This window comes from Erythrolamprus reginae, chromosome 5, assembly GCF_031021105.1.
Source record: "Erythrolamprus reginae isolate rEryReg1 chromosome 5, rEryReg1.hap1, whole genome shotgun sequence".
Taxonomy (NCBI): Eukaryota; Metazoa; Chordata; class Lepidosauria; order Squamata; family Dipsadidae; genus Erythrolamprus; species Erythrolamprus reginae.
This window is the reverse complement of record NC_091954.1, coordinates 36,607,905-36,630,417: the sequence shown is the minus strand read 5'-3', so window position 1 is coordinate 36,630,417 and position 22,513 is coordinate 36,607,905. Positions and strand designations below refer to the sequence as shown.

General features: G+C 40.6%; 1 protein-coding gene across 2 annotated transcripts in view; it reads right to left on the bottom strand.

Annotated features, from left to right (window-relative positions):
* Positions 1-22,513, bottom strand: part of MYOF (myoferlin) — a 122,951-nt gene that overhangs the window by 79,856 nt on the left and 20,582 nt on the right. For both annotated transcript variants that reach the window (XM_070752411.1, XM_070752412.1), the window contains exons 4-9: positions 8,049-8,157; positions 6,598-6,688; positions 1,889-2,049; positions 961-1,089; positions 262-327; positions 121-171 (exon numbers count right to left, since the gene is read on the bottom strand). In XM_070752411.1, coding sequence (XP_070608512.1) covers positions 121-171; positions 262-327; positions 961-1,089; positions 1,889-2,049; positions 6,598-6,688; positions 8,049-8,157 — 607 coding nt within the window. The remainder of the gene's footprint in view (positions 1-120; positions 172-261; positions 328-960; positions 1,090-1,888; positions 2,050-6,597; positions 6,689-8,048; positions 8,158-22,513) is intronic.

The window sequence follows — 22,513 nt, the reverse complement described above, 5'->3', positions numbered from 1 at the left end:
AAAAAAACAGCTATTGCCTTGAACAGATGTCTTTAACAGGACATATTTGGATTCTTTGTCTTTTAATTTCGGATGCATAAGCTCCAAATGAATTTATGGCAGAACATCAAGAATGCTTACCTTAAATTCTCCCATTAGACTATCAGGACGCAAAGAGTAAGAATCATAAACCTTTAAGGAAATGAAAGAATGAGAATAAGTTATAATTTTAACTTAACAAAAAGGAAAGCAATAATAAAGACAATCGCTCATTTGTCTTACCCGAATGCTTATGGTTTCATCAAAGAGCTCAGAAGGCGTCATATTGTGTATGTTGTAGAAAAATATCTGTTAGGAAGGAGAAATAGTTTTAGACTAAATCTGCGGGAAAAACTGGGGTGTAACAAAGAGGTGTTTGATGATTAAAACAAATGAGATATCAGTATGTGGCTAAGCTCTTGTATAAGGGAAGAAGTAGCAGAACCTGGGGGTTGTCAGGGAGTGTGAAGTGTTATCAAGGACACGCACAAAGGAAACATAGGGTTCCAGCTTATATCCAGGAGACAGAAGTAATTATTCAGTCATACAAGACAGATACATTAAAATGTATAAAATAGTGTTTACTTTAGAAATAGCACAGTCAAGATAAACAGTCCAGTCATATACATTCATACATACTTATTTACAGTAGATATTTACACCTCATTAATCTTAGCTGATCAAAAACGTCTAGTGGGATAAATAACTAATTTGTATATTAAGAGGAAATCTCAGGAATTGTAGAACTCACTAGGTAACTAAAAAAAAAATTCTGAGAGATTTTACTAATCATACTAAACTAGATAACTTTGCATCAGTTTCACAAGATTCATTTCCAAACTGGCATTCCAAATGTTATCTGCATGTAATTACCATTTTCATAAAATAGAGTAGCTAAACTTATAAAATATACAGTAGTTTTGTTATATATATTATGCTTACCTCATCAAAATAGGGATTGTTTCCTCTTTTAATTCTTGTTCTGTGAGTCTGGCCACAAACATGTACTTTTACAACTGGCTTTATATTATTCCCAGACAACTGACGTCCTTCAATGACCCTAACACGAATCTGGTGACAAGTAACACAGTGACATATATTAGATCGGTGACATTTTCTATTAATTGGTTGTTATCAATTGAATGTGCTTTGAGTGCTTTCCTGTTAAAATAAATTAGAATGGGATTGTCAGTTATTGAATTATACAACATACTGCCTTCTAATGTATACATTCTCCAAGTTGTACTCTTAATGTGTTAGGAAGGAGAACAGTTTGGAGAAAATTCCTTCAAATACTACGTTTTTCTAAATACAACAGCATTTTCAGTAATCTTGATTTTTTTTTCATTTAATAATAACAGAGTAATTTGCAGCCACTAGATAATTTGTAAATTGTATGCATTGAAATACATTTTTCTTAGAAGGGGTCTGTAAAGTTCTCTAGACTGTCATAGGGATCTATGTCACAAAAAGATTAAAAATCCCTGATTTAGAGACTAATACAGTGGTATTTTTCATAATTAGCATAGTGGATATTATTATGTTACTTGAAATGCAACAAATATTCCCAGTCTTTATTCTTAAGTTCTCAAATTTATTTATACACTCCTTTGTTGTTATGAACTGGAGCCAAAGATATTACACCAGAGAAAAGAATCTTTCAAGATTTAAATAACAGCTTGTGGAAGAGATTTCTAAATAGAAAATAAATATGTTACCCAAACTGTACTAACCACACAATGTGAGCCTATGCCTTGTATGTAAGAAGAAAGCTTCATGTAAACTTTGTTGTATTCAGTGGTGCTTACTCTCGGGGAAATGATTAGGGCTAGAATTACTGTATTATTGATAAAACTCATTATTTTCCAACCTGGAAATCTTGAGGTTTGTTAGAAAGCACCCTGCGGTTTTTCTTTTCTTTGGTAATATGTCGAGCGAGTTGAACTTCACGGGAACCGGTTGGAACTCCTTGGGGGACAACTCCAGTTCCACCATCAGGCGCACCCTCCTCGCCGCCATCTTCTTCACCATCTACCAACAATTTCAAATGTTACTCTCCTTGAAAGCACAGTAAGAAAAAGGGAATGGCCAGAATCTTTTCTGTTGGGGATTTTTAACAAAGCATATAAAATAGAAGATAAATACTTGATTACCTATATTCTTACAGCGGCTAGGATAACATATGTCCAACTATGGAAAAGCGAGGAGAAAAAATGATAATTTTAAAAAATATGGAATGTGCCGAGATGGATATGTTAACCAAAAAATTAGAAGGGAAAGAGGAAACGGATTATTATAGAGTTTGGGATAAATTCTACAATTGGTTAAAACAAAGAAATAATTAATTAAGTGAAATAAAATGCAAGGTTCAACAGATCAATAATTGATATGCTTATCTTCTTAATTGGAATTAGATTTTTCTATGTCTTTTCTTCCTTTCTTTTTTTCTTTTTTGATTTTTTCTCCTGTATTTACTGTGAATATAGATAAAAATGTTCTCAATTAATGTAAAAATGTATACAGCTCCGTATGTGCTTCTGATGAAAATTAGGATGTAAATCATCCCGGATGTGTGCATTTTTCTTTTATGTTTGTGTGTTTTTATGTGTTTTGTTTTAAATAATTTTTTTTTACAAGTTTAAAAAAGAAAAAAAGGAAAAGAGAATGAACCTGAAAGATCCCACCACTAATATAGATCTCTGAAAGTGCTATGTCCAGGGCTGAATAAATGAGACGGATAAATCATGAAATGGAGCCGTCTTTAAAAAATTGAAATTTCCAAAGGATTGTGAGAATAACACCTGCTTGCAGAATGACCTGAGGCTGCTTCGGTAGGAAAGCTAAGTCTTGGCTGAGAGATTCTCTCAGAAGCTATAAAAAAACCAGAAAGGTAACTTGGGTGTTGCTGGACATTGAAGTTGGCTGTGGAATAAGCTGAACCATGCAAATCCATGATCTAGGAAGCAGACCCAGTGGGGTAGCGAAAATGGAGCTCCACCCCAGAGCGCTCAATTTGCACTGAAAGATGTTGAAAGAAAATGCAGGGCGTCCTGCATAAGCCTCACCCACACTGTGATAGTAAAAAATTTGGTAGCCCTTCACTACAAGCCCTTAGCTCAAATGTGCTAACTTACAGAATGTTCCAAAATTGACTGGAAGTTGGCAAATCTGTGGCTGCTTCATTGCTGCCAGCCTGCTGTGGTCAGCTATGGTCAGCTGATAATTTTCAATGCTCCCTGACAACTTCACAAAAATCAAGAGGATGCCGGCAGAAAGTGTAAACTCAATTGTGATTAATTGTGCTCCCTGCCAGCTTTCCACAAGCAAAGTCACACCATTCCCATCGTTCACCACGCTCTTGTACATCTTCCCCTCGGGGCACCTTTTTGTTTTATTTTATTAAGACAATGGACTGGCAGGAAGCCTAAACTTGATGTGGCAGAAAGAGAGGGGGGGGGGGACGGAAAATCCCAATGCTTCTTGTCAGCGTCTCCCAAGGAAACTTAATGAGGAAGCCAACAGGAAATTGAAAATCACTTGTACTGGGTTTTTGCCTGCCTGTGGTCATTCTATTTCTCTGTTTGGAAAAAGAAATATCTTTAACAATGACCTATTGGATCACAGGTTATCCAATATGTTATAGAAGGCCGAACAAAAGTTACATCGCACACAAAGATTATAAGGTTACTGTCAGGATTGCACAAACACCATCAGAATTACCAAAGAACGAGAGTTTCCTCTCACTTGTGCTGCCATCTAGTAATAATTTCGATTTTTGCAAACTGTATGTGAGAGCTGTTACCCCTCGAGTTACATAGGATTGATGGTTGAAAGAAACAATTCTATTATGTGCTACACTTGGGTTATCAAATTTGCTGCTTTAAGAGCTGGGTGGGGAAAGAAACAATGCCAGCCACTTTCACCTCATGTTCCTATAAATCAGGTTGAGACCTGAAGCTCCCTGTTCCAGCTGTAACTGTTCAAAATAGCTGCTACTGTGATTTAAAGTCTCTCCAAATTTTTTGGCTTTTTATGTTATGAAAACCATTTTATTAGTTTACAGACAGCCTGCTGAATAGCCGATATATGCTATCTTAATTCCTAGGTGAGAAAAGAAAACTTTGTAAATAGAAAAATATACTTTAAGGGCAGAGCGCTACCTTCCCCCAAGGTACAAAAAACTAGTTTTTCCAGTTGGTGTCACCTTTAAACTTAAAACTATATTGTTAAAAAAAAAAGGTGCCTCTTTCATTTTTAACTAAACACAAGCGAGTTAAATAAAGGAAACAACTTATTCTTTTAACCAAAATCACAATAATACTGAAGTGGCATTTTTTAAAGAACAATTTTATTTTTGACTATTTGTGCGAGACTATAAAGCTCTTAGAATAACCACCTGTCTCCTATTATCTTTATAAGCAAATTTTCATTTTCTAATAATTTGATTTCTGTCCAATGGGGGAATCTGGAAAAAAAGAATTGAGAGTAGCTGATTTTGAAATATAGAATATTGTTGCTACTTATCCATTTCAGTGTTATAACACTAGGTGACATCAGTGGAATAATCATTTTATTTGAAATTTCTGTGGCAGTTGTATATTGCAAATGCTAATGTGAAATATATGATTTTAGTTTCAGTTCCATTTTGAAGGCTGAAAGCACTTTGTTGTATGTCCTGAGGAATGAATACACAACAATCACACACAGAGAGAGCTATATATAGTAACAAGACTGGCAAGTGATACTCTTCCTACAACTTTAAATGAAGCATAACTATTACTAGATTACCCTAATAGCATTTAACTCCTATCCAATATCACTTGTCAGATACACAGTTTATTCATTCAGGTTCCTCGGTCTGTGTGGAGCAGGACTGACAACTATCCATACTATCCAGGGCAATGTAGTAATTGTTTGTTTTGTTTGTCAGTCATGTATAGGATAGTAGTAGTTTGTATAAATATAACATAAGTAAAAAGTAACGATAAAAGAGGATTATAGGACAGTAGGACAGGGACGGTAGACACAGTGGTGCGCTTATGCACACCGCTTACAGACCTCCTAGAAAAGGGGAGAGGTCAACAGTAGACAGTCTAAGGTTAAAGTTTTTGGTGTTTGAGGAAGAAACCACAGAGTGAGGTGGTAGTGCATTCCAGGTGTTGATCACTCTATCGCTGAAGTCCTATTTTCTGCAGTCGACTTTGGCGCAGTTTACATTTAGTTTGAATCTATTACATGCTCATGTATTGCTGCAGTTGAAGGTGAAGTAGTCATTTATTGATTGATTGACTGTGTGCCTGTTTTTTATATATACTGTTTTTTATGAGATTATTAATTTAAATTGGAACTGGATGGGTGGGCATTGGATTTGGTATTGTGTACTGTACTGTTTTTTATTATTGTTGTGAGCCGCCCCGAGTTTGCGGAGAGGGGCGGCATATAAATCCAATAAACCTAACCTAACCTAACCATTAACAGGAAGGACATTTTGATATATGATTTTATGAGCTACATTTAGATCAGATCCAAGTAGATGTAGTTGTAAATTGTCTAATCCCAGTATTTCAAATCTGGTAGAATAAGATATTTTATTGCAAACGGAGGAGTGAAGGACTCTTGTGAAATAATTCTGGACTCTCTTGATTTTATTATTGTCTGATCTGTAATGTGGGTTTCCAGACAGGTGAGCTGTATTTCAGGTGTCCTTCACTTAAAGCTGTAGGAAGAGTATCACTTGCAACTTTGTTACTTTAGCAGAATTGGGGTGGGCATTCAGGGCTGTGCAATTTACGCCAATCCACAGACGGAATATAAAATACTAACAAATCTTTTGGGCTGTTCATCTAGGGCCACCTGACTTTGAGACACCCAGTTTGGAATAATGGTTAAGGCACCAAGCTTGAAACTGGGAGATCATGAGTTCCAGTTCTGCCTTAGGCACAAAGCCAGCTGAGTGATTTTCAACCAGTCACTTTCTCTCAGCCCTAGGAAGGAGTCTGTGGCAAGTGGCACGATGGTTCTGGAAAATGTTACCAACAAAATTGCAGCGACTTGTTCAGGCAGTTGCCAGCAGTCAAAAATTGACTCAAAGGCACACACAGGTACTTGATCTTGAACAAATTATTTATTTGAGAAATCACACCGAGACTGCAGAAAAAGCTTTTGACTGGCAGAGTGGTGCAGCAGGTCATTAAGGTTTGGACAAGCCAACTTCAAACCTTTTCTTTTTTAATTATAATTAAAGCTAAATAGAATTCCCCTTCTTTTACTTTGGCTGCAGTAGAGAACTCCAGTTATTTTTAAGCCAAGGGTCCTTGATGTTTTCTGATCCTGGTTGTTTTCTTGCAGTTTCATTACCCAAACTAGATAACAACATCAGTCCTGTTTTAAATCCAAAAGGTGTTTTTGATCTTGTCATAGCAGTGCCAAGGGAGATGGAGAGAAAGTTACACCAATCCACAGATTGAGGGAGAGAAAAGTGGAAAGCTCTTCTATATAATACTAAAATGCAGGAAACTAATATCTTGGGACAACTTATTGCTTATGAAAGGATGAGTGGGAATAAGGGTGGTAGCCTACCTTCGGTGCCCTCTGGGTTAGTTCCCCCTGGGTCATTTGGATTTGGAGGTCCAGCTGGCGGCTCATAGCCTATCAGCAAATCAATTGTTGCCTAAATTAAAAGAAAAAGAACTTAGAAATGCTGCAATGGATGAATTCAAGAAGGTTCTATGGACCTGCAGAGGCCACGCATGATGCTTATATAACATATTATCTTAACTTCATGAAGCTATTTTGTACCTCCAGTATAGTCTTTGATTTACAACCATTCAGTTGCAACAGCACTGATAAAAGTGATTTATAACTGGATCTTCCACTTAGCCATAGTGGCCCAGTGGTTAGAATGCACTGCTGCACGGTAAATCACTGCTCATTGCCAGGAGTTCGATTCTGACCGGCTCAAGGTTGAATCAGCTTTCCATCCTTCCGAGGTGGGTAAAATGAGGATTGTTGGGGGCAATGTGTGTTGACTCCGTAAACCGCTTAGAGGGGGATGTGAAGCACTGCCAACGGTCTATAAGTCTAAGTGCTATTGCTATTATGACTGTTGCAGCATTCCCATGGTCACGTGATCGGAATTTTGGAGCTTGGCAACTGGCATATATTTACGTCCTCTCGTGGGATTTTACTTCCTGCGCATGCACAGAAGCAGAATCTCACAAGGACCAACCCACCCATCCGCCATTCACCCAGAGCTGTGCATGCATTGTCGTTTTTACTACCGGTGCGCAGTGTAGCCCATGCCAGTAAGGAACCTAATACTGGTTGCAATATAGCAGAGTCATATGTTCACCATTTGTGACCTTGGACAAGAAAAAAAAAAGGGGGAAGCCAGATTCAATTACCAACCTGATGATTCTTTTAACAACTGTGGTGATTCACTTAACAACTGTGGCAAAAAAAAGTTTGTAAAATTAGACACGACTTACTTAGTCATGGAAATTCTGGTCTCCATTGTAGTCGTATGAGCAAATTTGGGCTCGTCAATTATTTGGATCTTTAACATGAATATTATGGATTTAGTATTTAAATGCATTTCATTTTAGACAAATGTGAGCTGCATTTCAGAAGGATGCTACAGTACAGTAGCTGAAGCAGGATATTAGAATAACTAAAAACCAATGCATAGATCTTTTGCCTTTTAATATGTATATTTTTGTTTTGTTAATTCATTTAATGTAAAAACACATTCATTCATAAAGTTACCCAGAGGTCTTCAAACTTGGCAACTTTAAAACTTGGGGACTTCAACTCCCAGAATTTTCCAGCCAGGATAGCTGGTTGAAGAATTCTTGGAGTTAAAATCCACATGTCTTAAAGTTGCCAGGTTTGGGGACTTCTGATCTTACCAGTTCTGATCTTTCCCTCTCAGACAACTTTGATTGCAGCTGGAGATTTATCTTTCTGAAAAGTCCCCCATGTTTTTGAAACATTTCATCCGGCTAAATAATAAAAATAAAGAGGGCACTTACGCCAGTTTCCAGTCCCCTTTCATTTAGCAGGGGAACAAGCTTGTATGGAAGAGATCTACTTTGTGTGCCAACCAGTTCCTTGAGTGCTACTGATGCCGTGCCAATTAGCCTGTAAGAAAAGAGGGAAATCTGTTATCAAGAGGACACTTATGGTATTATAAGAAAAACAACGCTTTCCTCTGAGAAGTTGCCAATTTAGGCCTGAGATTTTGAAAATTACTGCTGACCACGAATATGCTCAGGTCTACTACATTATTCAAAGTTCTCAAATACTGCAATGGCCATGGGCTAAAAACCTAAACTATTCCAGACTGATATTTTCCAAATCTCTTGGATTATAACTCTCTAAAGCTATTTTGAGCAATACCTCTGATCAGGGGTGGGTTCCTCCCAGTTTGGGCTGGTTCGCCCAAACCGGTAGTGGCCCACTGGTGATGTCATGATGATGTCACTCGATCGGATTGGTCGGTGCCAGTCTGTGCCAGCCACCATTTTTGTTTTTGAATTTTTTTAAAAAAATTCTTTTGTTTTAAATTTCTTCTGAGCATGCACAGAAGCCAAGTTCCGGCAATGTACACGCATTTGCCATGTTTTTTTTGTTTTGGGGTTGTTGTTTTTTATTTTTCATTAACGGGACGGAGCAAACCAGCAGCGAGGTAAGTTGGAACCCACCCCTGTCTCTGATGGCTGAAGCTGGTAGGCTTTCTCATCCGTATACCTGGAAGACACATTAGTGTTTTTCAACCTTGGCATCTTTAAGATGTCTGGACTTGAACTCCCAGAATTCCCCGGCCAGCTAACTAGCTGAAGAATACTGGGAGTTGACATCCAGACATCTTAAAGCTGTCAAGATTGAAAAACACTGCTTTAAATTGTAAAAGATCTGCATACTGCAGTACTATTAGCACTGAAATTTTTAGGCTTCAAATTATTATTATTAATAATAATAATAATAATAATAATAATAATAATAATAATTAGATTTGTATGCCGCCCCTCTCCGTAGACTCAGGGCAGCTAATTAATCTTGCATCCATCCACAGACAAAACATCCAGCCAAAGAGGGACTGTGTTGCATCAGAATAACAGAGTTGGAAAGGATCTTTCAGGTCTTCTAGTCCAATCCTTTGCTCAAGCAGGAAGCCCTACACCCGTGATGGCGAATCTATGGCACGCAGGGCACAGGCGGCACATGGAGCCATATTGGAGGGCGTGCGAGACTTTGCTCTGTGTCAGCTCCAGCGCACATGTGTGCGCCGGCCTGCTGATTTTCAGACTTGGGAAATGCCATTTCACCCTCTGGAGCCCTTCCCTGAAGCCTCAGAGGCAAAAAGAATCACCCAGCAGACAAACCAGAAGTTCAGAAAAATGCACTTCCAGTATACCGTTGTGCTGTTTTTGCATTCTGGAGGGTTCAGGGAAGCTTCCTGAAGCCCTCGAGTGCAAAAAACAGCACAATGGGCAAATCAGAAGTGCGTTTTCCCAAACTTCCGGTTTGCCCATTTGGGCATTTTTTCATGTACCAGGGTTCAGTAAGGCCTGCGCGGATGTACGCATGTGGGGGGAGGGAAGGGGTGTGGGCATGGGCACCATGCTAGCACATCCACATACTTCCTTTTGGCACGCAAACCAAAATTCACTACCTTGTACCATTTCAAGCAAAAACAGCGATACCGCGTCTTACGAACGCCTCTTCATATGAGCTTTTCGAGATACGAACCCAGTGTTTAAGATTTGTTTGCGTCTTCTTAAGAACCATTTTCACCTTACGAACCCGAGCCCGGGTGCGTGGGCTCTCTTACTGCTCATGCGCTCGCTCTCTTACTGCCGCAGGGATTCCCCTGCCTTGTGACTGCCACCACTGGGATTTACCATTGGCTTGCCACCCCTGCCAGGATTCCCTGCCTTCCTTTGCTTGCACCTGCAGTCCTGAGGTGGGGAACACCAAAACTGCCCCATTTCCCTGCCACTTTCCCCTCTAGCCCTCCGCTTCCTCTGCTCCCCGCAGCCGCCCCATCCCACTGCCAAAATCCCCCCTAGCCTACCAGTTCCTTCGCCCCATCTCGCTGCCAAAATCATGCCTCCAAAAGCTTCCTACACCGCCCCAAATCGCTGCCAAAATCACCTCTCCAAAAGCTACCTACACACCAAATTGCTCCCAAAATCACCTCTCCAAAAGCTTCCTATGCCACCCCAAATCGTTCCTAAAATCACCTCTATATCATTTCAGATGAACAGCCTCCTGGCTAATCACTGCCATTCTAACTAACCAGCACATGTATGTGTCAAGATTATCCAAATCCTCTTTTATTGCATTGTTCCAGATGCCTCTGAGCCATGTTACAAGATGTCATCTGTTTAGAATAAGTTATGAACAGGTAGTCCTTGACTTACAACAATTTGTTTAGTGACTTTTTGAAGCTATAACAGCACTGAAAAAGCTACTTGTGGTTGCTTTTCACACTTACAAACTGTTACAGCGTCTCCATGACCACATGATCAAAATTAAGATGCTTTCACTTGGATCATACAGGTGGTCCTCGACTTACAAGTTTTCTTCAACAACAGTTTTCATACTTATGACTGTTGCAGCATCCCCATAGTCATGTGCTTTACATTCAGATTCTTGACAGCTGACTCACATTTATGACCGTTGCAATGTCTCATAGTCAAGTGATCCCCTTTTGTGACTGTCTGACAAGCACAGTGAATGGGGAAACCAGATTCACTTAACAGTGTTACTAATTGAACAACTGCAGTGATTCACTTAACAAATGTAGGAAGAAAAGCTGCAAAATGAGGCAAAACTCAGTTAACAAATTTATCATTTAGTGTCCTGACCTAGGTTTCTTTATTGAATAATACAGCACAAACAGCATCCCAAAAACCACTTTTATTTTAAGAACATAAGAAGAGCCATGTTGATTCAGGCCAAAGCCCATCAAGTCCAGCATTCTGTGTCACACAGTGGCCCACCAATTGTACATGGGGATCTTGAGCTGAAAGAGAAGGTAAAACCCTCCCTTTCCCTTGACCCCCAACAAATGGTACTCAAGGGAATCCTGCCTACCTCAACCAACATAGAAGCGGCATATGGACATCCGTTTCAATAACCACCGATACACTTGGCATCTGTGGATCTGTCTAATCCTGCCTTGAAACTATCAAGGCTGACAGTTGTCATGACCTCTTCTGGAAGTGAATTCCATAAACCAATGACCCTCTGGGTGAAGAAATATTTCAATACGCCGATGATGCCCAGCTGTACATCTCCACCCCATGTCCAGTCAACGAAGCAGTGGAAGTGATGTGCCGGTGCCTGGAGGCTGTTGGGGCCTGGATGGGTGTCAACAAGCTCAAACTCAACCCAGACAAGACGGAGTGGCTGTGGGTTTTGCCTCCCAAGGACAATTCTATCTGTCCGTCCATCACCCTGGGGGGGGGATTATTGACCCCCTCAGAGAGGGTCCGCAACTTGGGCGTCCTCCTCGATCCACAGCTCACATTAGAGAAACACCTTTCAGCTGTGGTGAGGGGGGCGTTTGCCCAGGTTCGCCTGGTGCGCCAGCTGCGGCCCTATTTGGACCGGGAGTCACTGCTCACAGTCACTCATGCCCTCATCACCTCGAGGCTCCACTACTGTAACGCTCTCTACATGGGGCTACCTTTGAAAAGTGTTCGGAAACTTCAGATCGTGCAGAATGCAGCTGTGAGAGCAATTATGGGCTTCCCTAAGTATGCCCATATTACTCCAACACTCCGCAGTCTGCATTGGTTGCCGATCAGTTTCCGGTCACAATTCAAAGTGTTGGTTATGACCTATAAAGCCCTTCATGGCACCAGACCAGAATATCTTTGGGACCGCCTCCTGCCGCACGAATCCCAGCGACCGGTTAGGTCCCACAGAGTCGGCCTTCTTCGGGTCCCGTCGACTAAACAATGTCGTCTGGCGGGACCCAGGGGAAGAGCCTTCTCTGTGGGGGCCCCGACCCTCTGGAACCAGCTCCTCCCTGAGATTAGGATTGCCCCCACCCTCTCTGCCTTTCGTAAACTCCTTAAGACCCACCTCTGCCGTCAGGCATGGGGGAACTAAAACACCTCCCCCTTGCCCATGCTGTTTTGTTGATTGATTGACTGTGTGCCTCTTTTTTATATATATTGGGATTGTTTTATGAAATTACTAATTTTAAATTGTAATTAGATTGGTGGGCATTGGATTTGTTATTGTGTACTGTTTTTTATTATTGTTGTGAGCCGCCCCGAGTTTTCGGAGAAGGGCGGCATATAAATCCAATAAATCTAAATCCAATAAATCTAATTTCCCTTTATTTGTCTTTGCTTTCTTACCTATGAGCTTTAGGGAGTGCCCCCTTGTCCTAGTATTGTGTGAAAGAGAAAAGAATTTTTCTCTATCCACCTTTTATATCCCATGCATGATTTTATACGCTTCGATCAAGTCATCTCTTAAATGCCGTCTTTCAAGGCTGAAGAAACCAAGGAATTTCAAATTATTATCATTCCCAGCTGTAATTTATTTATTTATTTATTTATTTATTGGATTTCTATGCTGCCCTTCTCCAAAGACTTGGGGCGGTTTACAGCATATAAAAAAACTCAATAATTTTCGACAAAATTAATCCAAATAAATTAAAATTACATAACTATCTAAAACCCCTGGTTGTATTCAAAATCAATCACACCCTAAGATCTAATTGGTCCAAGCCTGACAACATAAATGAGTCTTAAGACTCTTACGAAAGGTGAGGAGGGTGGGACAGTATGAATCTCCAGGGGGTGGGAGCTGATTCCAGAGGGCCGGGAAACTTGGCAAGGCCAAACAGAAACACAGTCCGAACTAAAATTACACAAGTTGAACAAAGTTGCTTCCTGAAACAAGCACTTCTGTGTGCTCCACTTATATAGCCTATGGTAGGGGCCAATTATCTCCAAGCCTTACTCCCGAGTAGTTCTTCTCCTCTGTAATTGTTCTTGCCTTCTGGCAGTTCTGCGCATGCGCACATTGAGAACAGACTCCCCCTGTTCCTCTGCCTCGCTCATGTCAGCCTCTGGAGACTCTGGAGTTGGGACCGATCTCCCAGATGGCCTGGGCTGGATCTCTGCCTCTGACACCGAGCCTTCTCCAGACTCCATGCCTGGCCCATGTTCCTCCCTCGCCTCTCACTGTCCGACTCCACTGCCAGTTCCGTAGACCATTGGTGGACGACAACACTAAACAATATAAATTTGGAGCTCAATTATAGCCGTAGATTGAGGACTACGTGTATTTAAGCTGGTTCCAATGTCCCTGGGTCATTTGATCACCTTTTGCGAACTTCTGATCAGATTTATTTGACAACTAGTTTACTAACTTAACAACTGCTGTGATTCATTTAACAACTGTGGTACAAACGGTTGTAAAGTGGAACAAAACTGTCTTGCTTAGCCACAGAATTGTTGGGTTCAGCTGTGGTCGTAAGTCGAACAATATAGGTTGTAACCTATATTTATGAAAGTCATTGGAGAAAATATTCAGATTTCAAAGGAAACGTTCCCTTTATTCATACAGAAGTCCAGGGAGAATGAGTCCAAGGAGAATGAGAATGTGTCTTTCACTTTAGCATTCTGGGGAAAATATTCTAATTTTCTTACATGAGAAAATCAAGTGTTTTGTTGAATGTACAAGCCAGCCGTAAGTTGCATTATTTCTTCTGCAACAAACGCTGGATAAATAATTATAAATGATGGGAGATGTCATATGTTGAGAGTTGAGTCAGTAATGGATTCCTATAGCAAAGTACAAGTGGCTTTAAATTCAGCATATAAAGTTGACCTAGAAAAAAGCCGTTTTAAAACATTATTGGGATGGATAAACAGGGAAGCGTTAAATATTTGGCTCCCCTATATCAGAGGTCCCCAACCTTTTTTGCACCAGGGACCGGCTTTAAGCTAGACCAGTTTTCCATGGCCCGGTGGGGGGGGGGGGGGGCTTTGGTCATATGGGGGTGGGGTTATGGAGGGGTGGAGCCAGGGCCGCCATCAGGAATTTTGGGGCCCCATACAGCCTAAGTGTCTGGGGGCCCCCTCCCCGCCATTTTAAAACTACTTTATTTTGCGACATACCAATTATGTATGAAATTTACCTTCTTTGGGGAGGGGTGAAAGGGGAGAGTAAGAGAAGAAGGAGTGAAAGAAGGGAATGAGGGAGGAAAGAAGGGAGGAAGGAAAAGGAAAGCAAGAAATGGATGGAGGAAAGGAAGGAAAGAAAGAAAAAGAAAGAAAGAAAGAAAGAAAGAAAGAAAGAAAGAAAGAAAGAAAGAAAGAAAGAAAGGGGGAAGGGACAGGAACAGAGGAAGGAAGCAAGGAAACTTATGAAAGGGGAGAGTAAGAGAGGAAAGACTGAAGGAAGGGAGGGAGGGAAGAAGGTAGGAAGGAGAAAGAAAAGAAGAAATAGAGGAAGGGAAGGTAAAAGAGAGAAAGAAAAAGAGCAAGAAAGAAAGAAAGAAAGAGAATGAAAGAGAAATAAAAATAGAGAGGGGGAATGAAAGAAATGGAAGGAGGGAAGGAAGGAGAGAAAGAAAGAGAAAGAAAGCAAGAGAGAGAAAAAAGAATGAAAGAGCAAGAGAGCAAGAGAGCAAAAGAAAGAGAGAAAGAAAGAAAGAAAGAAAGAAAGAAAGAAAGAAAGGCAACTTCAAAGAAAGGCTCACTGAGCATCTCTCACTCTCTTTCTATCCCTCTTTCTTTCTCTCTCTTCCTTTCTATCTCTCCTCTTCCTTTATCTCCTCTCTCTCTCTCCCTCTCTCTTTCTCTCCCCCCTCTCTCCCCCCTCTTTCCCTCTCTCCCTCTCTTGCTATCTCTCCCCCCTCTCCCTCTCTCTTTCTCTCTCTCCCTCTCTTGCTATCTCTTTCTCTCCCCCCTCTCTCCCTCTCTCTTTCTCTCTCTCCCTCTCTTGCTATCTCTTTCTCTCTCTTTCTCCCCCCTCTCTCCCTCTCTCCTTCTCCCTCTCCCTCTCTTTCTCTCTCTCTCCCCCCCCTCTCTCTCTCTCTCCCTCTCTTGCTATCTCTTTCTCTCTCTTTCTCCCCCCTCTCTCCCTCTCTCTTTCTCCCTCTCCCTCTCTTTCTCTCTCTCTCCCCCCTCTCTCCCTCTCTCTTTCTCTCTCTCCCTCTCTTGCTATCTCTTTCTCTCTCTTTCTCCCCCTCTCTCCCTCTCTCTTTCTCCCTCTCCCTCCACTCACCCATCCCGGGGGTCTTTTTCGGACTTGCCAATCCAAGTCACGCAGCCTTGCGGAGCTCCTGGTGGTCTCTCATCCCCGAATCAGCCAGGTAAACATGGCCCCCTCTTCCCTGGCCCGAAACCAGCGAAGGTTGGGGGAATTTCTGCACAACCCCGGCCACTTTCGGGGTTAAATTCCTCTCCCCGCCCTCTCCGCACCTCCGAAGGGAGCAGGGCAGCGTTGCTGGGCTGGCCAATTCTGGGCAGGGGGCGAATTCCTCCCGGGGGGGGTGGAGGTGTGGATGTGTGCGTGCGCCCAGAAGGCGTCCAAACTTTGCCCGGCGGAGCTCTGCAAACACGAGGCAGGGAGGGAGGGAGGCCGTTGCCCGGCCAGCGGGCACCAAACAGGGCAGGGCTCCATGGGAGGGGAGGGGGCGCCCCGCGTGGGACCCCCCCGGCGGGCTCCGTCCGGTCGAGAAAAAGGAGGGCAGGGGTCTCTCGGCTGGGGCGGCGCTGGGGGCGCTCTGCACACGCTCAGGGGGCCCGAAGCTGCGTGTGAAAGGGAAGGGGAGGGGGCACCTCGCGGCTGGGGGCTGCCTGGCTTTGTGATTTTGGCTGGGGGGGGAGTTAGGAAGGTCCTACTTCTCCCCCCCCCAGCCAAAAATTCAAAGCCTATCTGCTGGATACGGGCGATGAGTGGGACAGAGCGGCGCGGAAGCCTCTTGCAGCAGCTGCCACAGCCACCGGCTTCGGTGCCGCTCGTCCCGCTCATCGCCTGTATCCAGCAGATAGGCTTTGAGTTTTTGGCTGGGGGGGGGGAGAAGTAGGACCTTCCTAAGTCCCCCCCCCAGCCAAAAACTCAAAGCCTATCTGCTGGATACGGGCGATGAGTGGGACAGAGCGGCGCGGAAGCCTCTTGCAGCAGCTGCCACAGCCACCGGCTTCGGCGCCGCTCGTCCCACTCATCGCCCGTATCCAGCAGATAGGCTTTGAGTTTTTGGCTGGGGGGGGAGAAGTAGGACCTTCCTAAGTCCCCCCCCAGCCAAAAACTCAAAGCCAGGCAGCCCCCAGCCGCCAAAGGAGCCTCCTGATTCTCCCCGCCCTGCCCGACGCCCCATCCTGTCCTGCATAATGTCCTCTGCCGGGAGGGCAGCGGCGCCGCGGACCGGCTGGAAAACTCCAACGGCCCGGTCCCGGTCCGCGGACCGGCGGTTGGGGACCTCTGCCCTATATCACCCAACCACACTATCCATTCATTGCCAAATGTGAATTTATAGCAAGTTCTCAGTCACATCCTGTCATCATATCCAAAAGAGATTTGTTCTCCATTTTCTTTGGAGAATGTGGACAGCAATTTTCTTGGCAACATGTACTATTATTGAAAATAATTGTGGTGATTGACTCTGTAATTTTCTGATATAATAGTTAACAAAAATGTTATCTGAAGTTATTGACAAGGACCTTACAGTATATGCTATGTTTTTGTTTGGGTGTTATGATTTATATTTAGAAGAGGAATGTGAACCCAGCCAACTATGGCTTTGCTAATCCTTGATTACTCAAATCATGGTTTCCATTCACTATATCAGAAGTGGGTTCAGACCGGTTCAGACCGGTTCGGCCAAACCTGTAGTGACCCGCTGGTGACATCAAGATGATGTTACAAAACTGCTTCGGTCAATGCCCATCCATCATTTTTTTTAGATCTTTTTGGGAAGGATTTTTTTCTGGGTTTTTTTTTCTTCTGCACATGAACAGAAGCCGAGTTTCCAGCACTGAGTATGTGGTCACCATCTTGTTTTTGGCTTTTGGGGAGGGATTTTTTGGGATTTTTTGCCATCGAGCATGCCCACGCATGCAAAGCGAGCATGCACCAATTAGGCGCAGCCACACGGCACAGGAGGAAGCGAACCAGCAGTGAGGTAAGTTAGAACCCACCCATGCACTTTACATATAGAAAATGACTTAGGCAGTTTTAATTTACAATAACTATGACCTTTATATACACATACTCCACCTTAGAAAAATTAGACAAATTAAAGAATTCTTAATAACTACCTGTAAATAGCTATAAAATCCATTTGGTATATTAGATGCTGATGGAAGTTCTCAAGTAATGTATTGTTTATTAAACATAGTATAGTAAATATTAAATTAATTTTTAGCTACAAAACTCATTTTATACAGAAAAAGAAGGCTTCTTTGGGGAAAAAAAATCAAAGCCAGGCTGATTAGGAGTTTACTTATACATTGTTCTTATGAAATATAAGGGTGTGGTGTGGTTGCTGAAACTGTCAAATAAGAAGACATTGTTATAGTGATTATTCTGAACATTTCCTTTCTGAAAAAAGTGTCACAGAAGTAATGCAATAGCATTTCCTCCCACCACCAATTTTCTTTCATTTTAAAGCAAAATGATTGTAGAAAGGATGACTTCAAACCACTTCTAGCAAACTGGTATTAATTATAAACAAAAAAAAGTTTTCATTCTCCACAATTTTCATTTGAAGCACAAAAAGCAAGAAATACTCAACTGAAGATGTTTTAGATTGTCCATTTGTTTTGACACTGTAGCCAGGATAGTACATCATGCTAAGTTTTGATTTCTTTAACTATGGTTTAAACTTGACAATCCAGACAAATGGCTCTCCAATTTCTTCTTAAAAATTTCCAGTGTTGGAGTAACCACAACTTCTGAAGGCAAACCTTACAATTATTATGGAGTCAATATAGGAATAAAAATGCATGTGAGGAGAGCTGTACAATCATTACAGAATTTATCTGCAAATCTATGTTCTAAAGATCTGTTTTAAAAAATGAAGAATAGGGTAACTGCTATTTCCCTTCTATTTCCATTTAGTGTCTGGAAAATAGGAGGAAATGTATTTATCTTCCTACCTATAAAATAAGATCCCTTTATATAAACTTTGGTATGATTTATTTTTTGTAGCACGACAATGTACAGTATTCTAAAATATACAGTAGCAGCACATAATTTTCCAGAGTTCCAAAATGTTCTGAAACATTTTAATTTTTTTTTTTTAAAGCTTGAATAAATTCAGAGCCATCAAAGAAAAAGTTAGCATATAACAGAAAACAGATGTCTTTACTGTTCTATTTTCCTTACAAGGGAAAATCCAGCTATGCAATTAGTCACGTGGACTGGTTATGATCATATTGTGGTTACGTTATACCATCAGCCTAGAATCGTTGACAGTACTTTTCCAAAGGATCTAAACCTTAGTAATAACCATTCAATCGGGTTTGATCTTAAGGTAGGATAAGACTTCTACAAGTTAAAGCAAGTTAACATGCAAAAATCTTGTCCTACAGAAAACAGAGAGGCAGCATTTTTCTCAGCTTTATAATGACAACACAGACATGCCAGAACAATGAATAGTTTGCTGGCAACGCAAAGCTGCACGGAAACAGTGACTAAACTTGAGAGCAAACTCAAACATTAAGAAAAGCTGGAAATAACAGAAATGAAAATCCATTCTCTCTTTCTGTGAAAGAAATCTCTTCCAGTTTAATCAACATTTGGCTGCTAACAGATAAAAATTCAATGGCCTACATTGCACTGTGTGCATTCGGGGCACAAGATTCACTTTAAAGATACCTGTGCAATGTTTTCTTTGCAAAGCCCATTAAAAGTCATCTTCTTACACTGGCCAGAAGTAAAATAAGCCCAAACAGGATTAGCAAAAGCAATTTCAGTAGGTATATCCTGCTTATCATCTGGCCATCCCACATACAAGTCATTCAAAGATTTATTTAGGATATCTTTTTCAACAAATTATGCCTAGAGATAACAAGTATGACAGGAAACTTGACAGACAAGGAAAGGAGAACTTTCCCATTGTACTTTTTTTTTTCACTAAAAGGAACTTCATTCTGATTAAAACTGCCATAAACATGCTGCTATTTAGATATTTAATTGTCTAGTTCTTAGAATTATCAGACACTGCAATGGCTGCTAAATGAAAACACTGTAAGTAGATTTGCAAATGTTTGAGAAAAAAGTTATAAACATCCATACTATGTAATTTATAAACTTAGGGTACAAATTCATTCACAATACTAGTGCTGTATATTCTAAGTAGATAGGTATTTAATAACAGTTTCCACTTGTATCTCTTCTGCATTTATTAAAAAAAGAAGCAATGCACAAAGAGCCATCTGTCTGAAAGCGTGATTAGTCAGAAAATAACTAAAAGGTGATTCAGCCTGCAATTCTAAACCACCATCACTGTGAATAAGCTTTTTTTTAATCCCAAAAGGTCTTGCATATTATCTGAGAACAGATTGTCTAAGTATTGTTGAACTTCAGTAAATCATGGGCTTTTCTAATATTGTGTGGGGTGAGGAAAAAAAGGAAATACTTCTGAGAAATACTTCTGCTTCTTCCTACGTAGTACACTAAAGCAGATTTTATTATTTATTTGTTTGTTTGTTTGTTTGTTTGTTTATATTTACTTACTTACTTACTTACTTACTTACTTACTTACTTACTTACTTACTTAATCCGACTTCTATGCCGCCCAATCCCGAAGGGCTCAGGGCAGCTTACAACAATATAAAATACAAAAAACAGTTAAAAAGAAGTCAAATATATAATCTAACTGTAAAACCTGGATTAAAACCCAAATAACTAACCAATCAGCATGCATACATATCTGTTGTGGTTGGCTCTGGCCCAACTCCTGCCCCAAGGAATGTGGAGGTGGATGTGGGGGAAACATCCACATGCCACAGGCCTGTTTTGCTCCCCGTTAGAATCTCCCGACCCTGTTCTCAAGAGGATTTGTTTATTCATTCATTATTTCCACTGGGCATGAAAGCCAACTCCCTAGCCATAAAGAACACAGACAATATTTGTAATGCAAATAAAAACATGGTTAAAACCAGAAAATATATCACAAGCTTATTCAAACACGTGGTATGAGATGAAAACCAGAACTACCTGAAATCATAGTTTGGATGCTAGACTAAGCCTGTTTAGGAGTTCAGATAAGAGTATACGGTATCTTTCTAGTGATGTCAGGAACATTCCTCCATACTTTACTCAATGAAAGCATTTCAAAACAGCATATGCCTCAGGCTTCCATTACATTATAGAACATTCTGAATGTAGCCTCCAAAATGTATTTTGGTAACTTTTGATTTTGAATTGTCATATAAATCTAGCCTGTAACACTCAGAACAAACAGCAGATAACAGCAAAGGGCTATAGAAAAACTACAACTTGTTTTGCAGCCCAGATAAGGTAGCATTAAGTACACTCGTAGCAGAATTGAAGGAAATAATGTGCGCTCTGGATCCTAACCAAAATTGGGAACTTCCACAAAAGTGGTTTATATCACTTTAGATTTAACTCTGAAACTGATGCATCTCCTAATGTCATTAGGTCTTATCTGGTTTGTTCAAAACTACAGCTGGTTTGCACAGCTTCTGGAAGTTCTATTTACTTCCTGATGATAATTCTTGCTTCATCACCTAGCTCCTGGATTAAAATAAACTATTACTCACATACCACACCTTCTCTTCAGCGTATTGCTGCTGCAGCTTGTTTCTTTAAATATGCTTTGTTAACAATTTATTTCCTTATAATTAATCCTCCCTCTTCAATTCAGCTTCTGCAGCACCATGATAACACCTACTTGGGAAATTGCTTGTTGGAAAGTTATCAAAACTAACGGGGTACCATTTCAGCTTCAACTCTCATATAGTTTTAAATGGAAGATTTCCCGGAAGCCTTTGGAAGATTTAAATTGGACTTTTGTGACTCCACAGATTGGTTTGATTTATGATGTTGCAGATAGATCATGTCCACATCTCTGGGCACTCCAATATACCTTTCCTTAGAATCAGATTTGAAGCACTCCACAGCACTATTGTTAAATACCTTAATTTACTTTTATCTTTTGATTGACTTGCCCTTATTTCTACCCTAAAAACCTATTTTTATTAGAAAACCGCCAGATGAACATACACAAATGTAGCTACTTAAAAAATGGGAGTTGATGTTGTTGTTTTTTGAAATGGGTAACAAAAATGTTGTTACTGTAAAACTGGTGGTATTCAAGAGACAAAAGACTGGTTAATATTTGTGTATGCTCCCACTGCTTTGCTGGATATGCTGAGGAAAAAATATGACCATGAACTGGAAATGCATTTGGAAGTTGGCAGAAGTGAATGTGATTGTTGATCAATTTCAAACTCTGTTGTGAAAGCCTGGAGGGTGGTGATGGAAAAGCTGTTAGACTGAAACTTTATTTAAGGAAGTCAAAGGAACATCCTCTTTTTTCTTCTCCCCTTCCATGAGACCAGTGTTTCCCAACCTTGGCAACTTGAAGATACAGTATTTGGACTTCAATTTGCTGGCTGGGGAATTCTGGGAATTGAAGTCCAAATATCTTCAAGTTGCCAAGGTTGGGAAACATTGCATTAGACTATCAGAAACACTTTTTCAAAAAGACCTTCTTGAACAATATGGAGTGAACTTTAGGGATAGGAGGAACAGAGAAAAAAATCTTAATTCATTAAACCATTAATGAGTTCATTAATTCATTTCATTCTATCTCTTAGGCTAAAGTTATCATCTTTTAAAACTTTATATAATCTCCTACCCTCTGCTGTTCTTACTACATATGTTCTGAGCAGACATATGTAGGATACTGCTGTTTCTAGTCAAACTTAAATATTACATTTTATTAACTAATTACATTTTATTAAATAACTTTTATTACATTTTATTAACATTTTATTACATTTTATTAATTAACATCAGTTGTAGTTAAAATGATGGAGACTCTACTCAAAAAGAGGATAAATCAGCACCTAAAAAACAATAACTTATTAGACCCAAATCAGCATGGCTTTACTGAAGGCAAATCATGTCAGACTAATCTCATTGATTTCTTTGACTATGTCACAAAGGTGTTGGATGAAGGTGGTGCCGTGGATATTGCCTACCTGGACTTCAGCAAAGCCTTTGATACGGTTCCACATAAAGAGCTGATAGATAAATTAGTGAAGATTGGACTTAATCCCTGGATAGTTCAATGGATTTGCAGCTGGCTGAAGTGTAGACATCAGAGAGTTATTGTTAATGGCGAGTATTCTGAGCAGAGTCAGGTTACAAGCGGTGTGCCACAAGGATCTGTTCTGGGTCCTATTCTTTTTAATATATTTGTGAGTGACATAGGGGAAGGTTTGGTAGGGAAGGTTTGCCTATTTGCCGATGACTCTAAAGT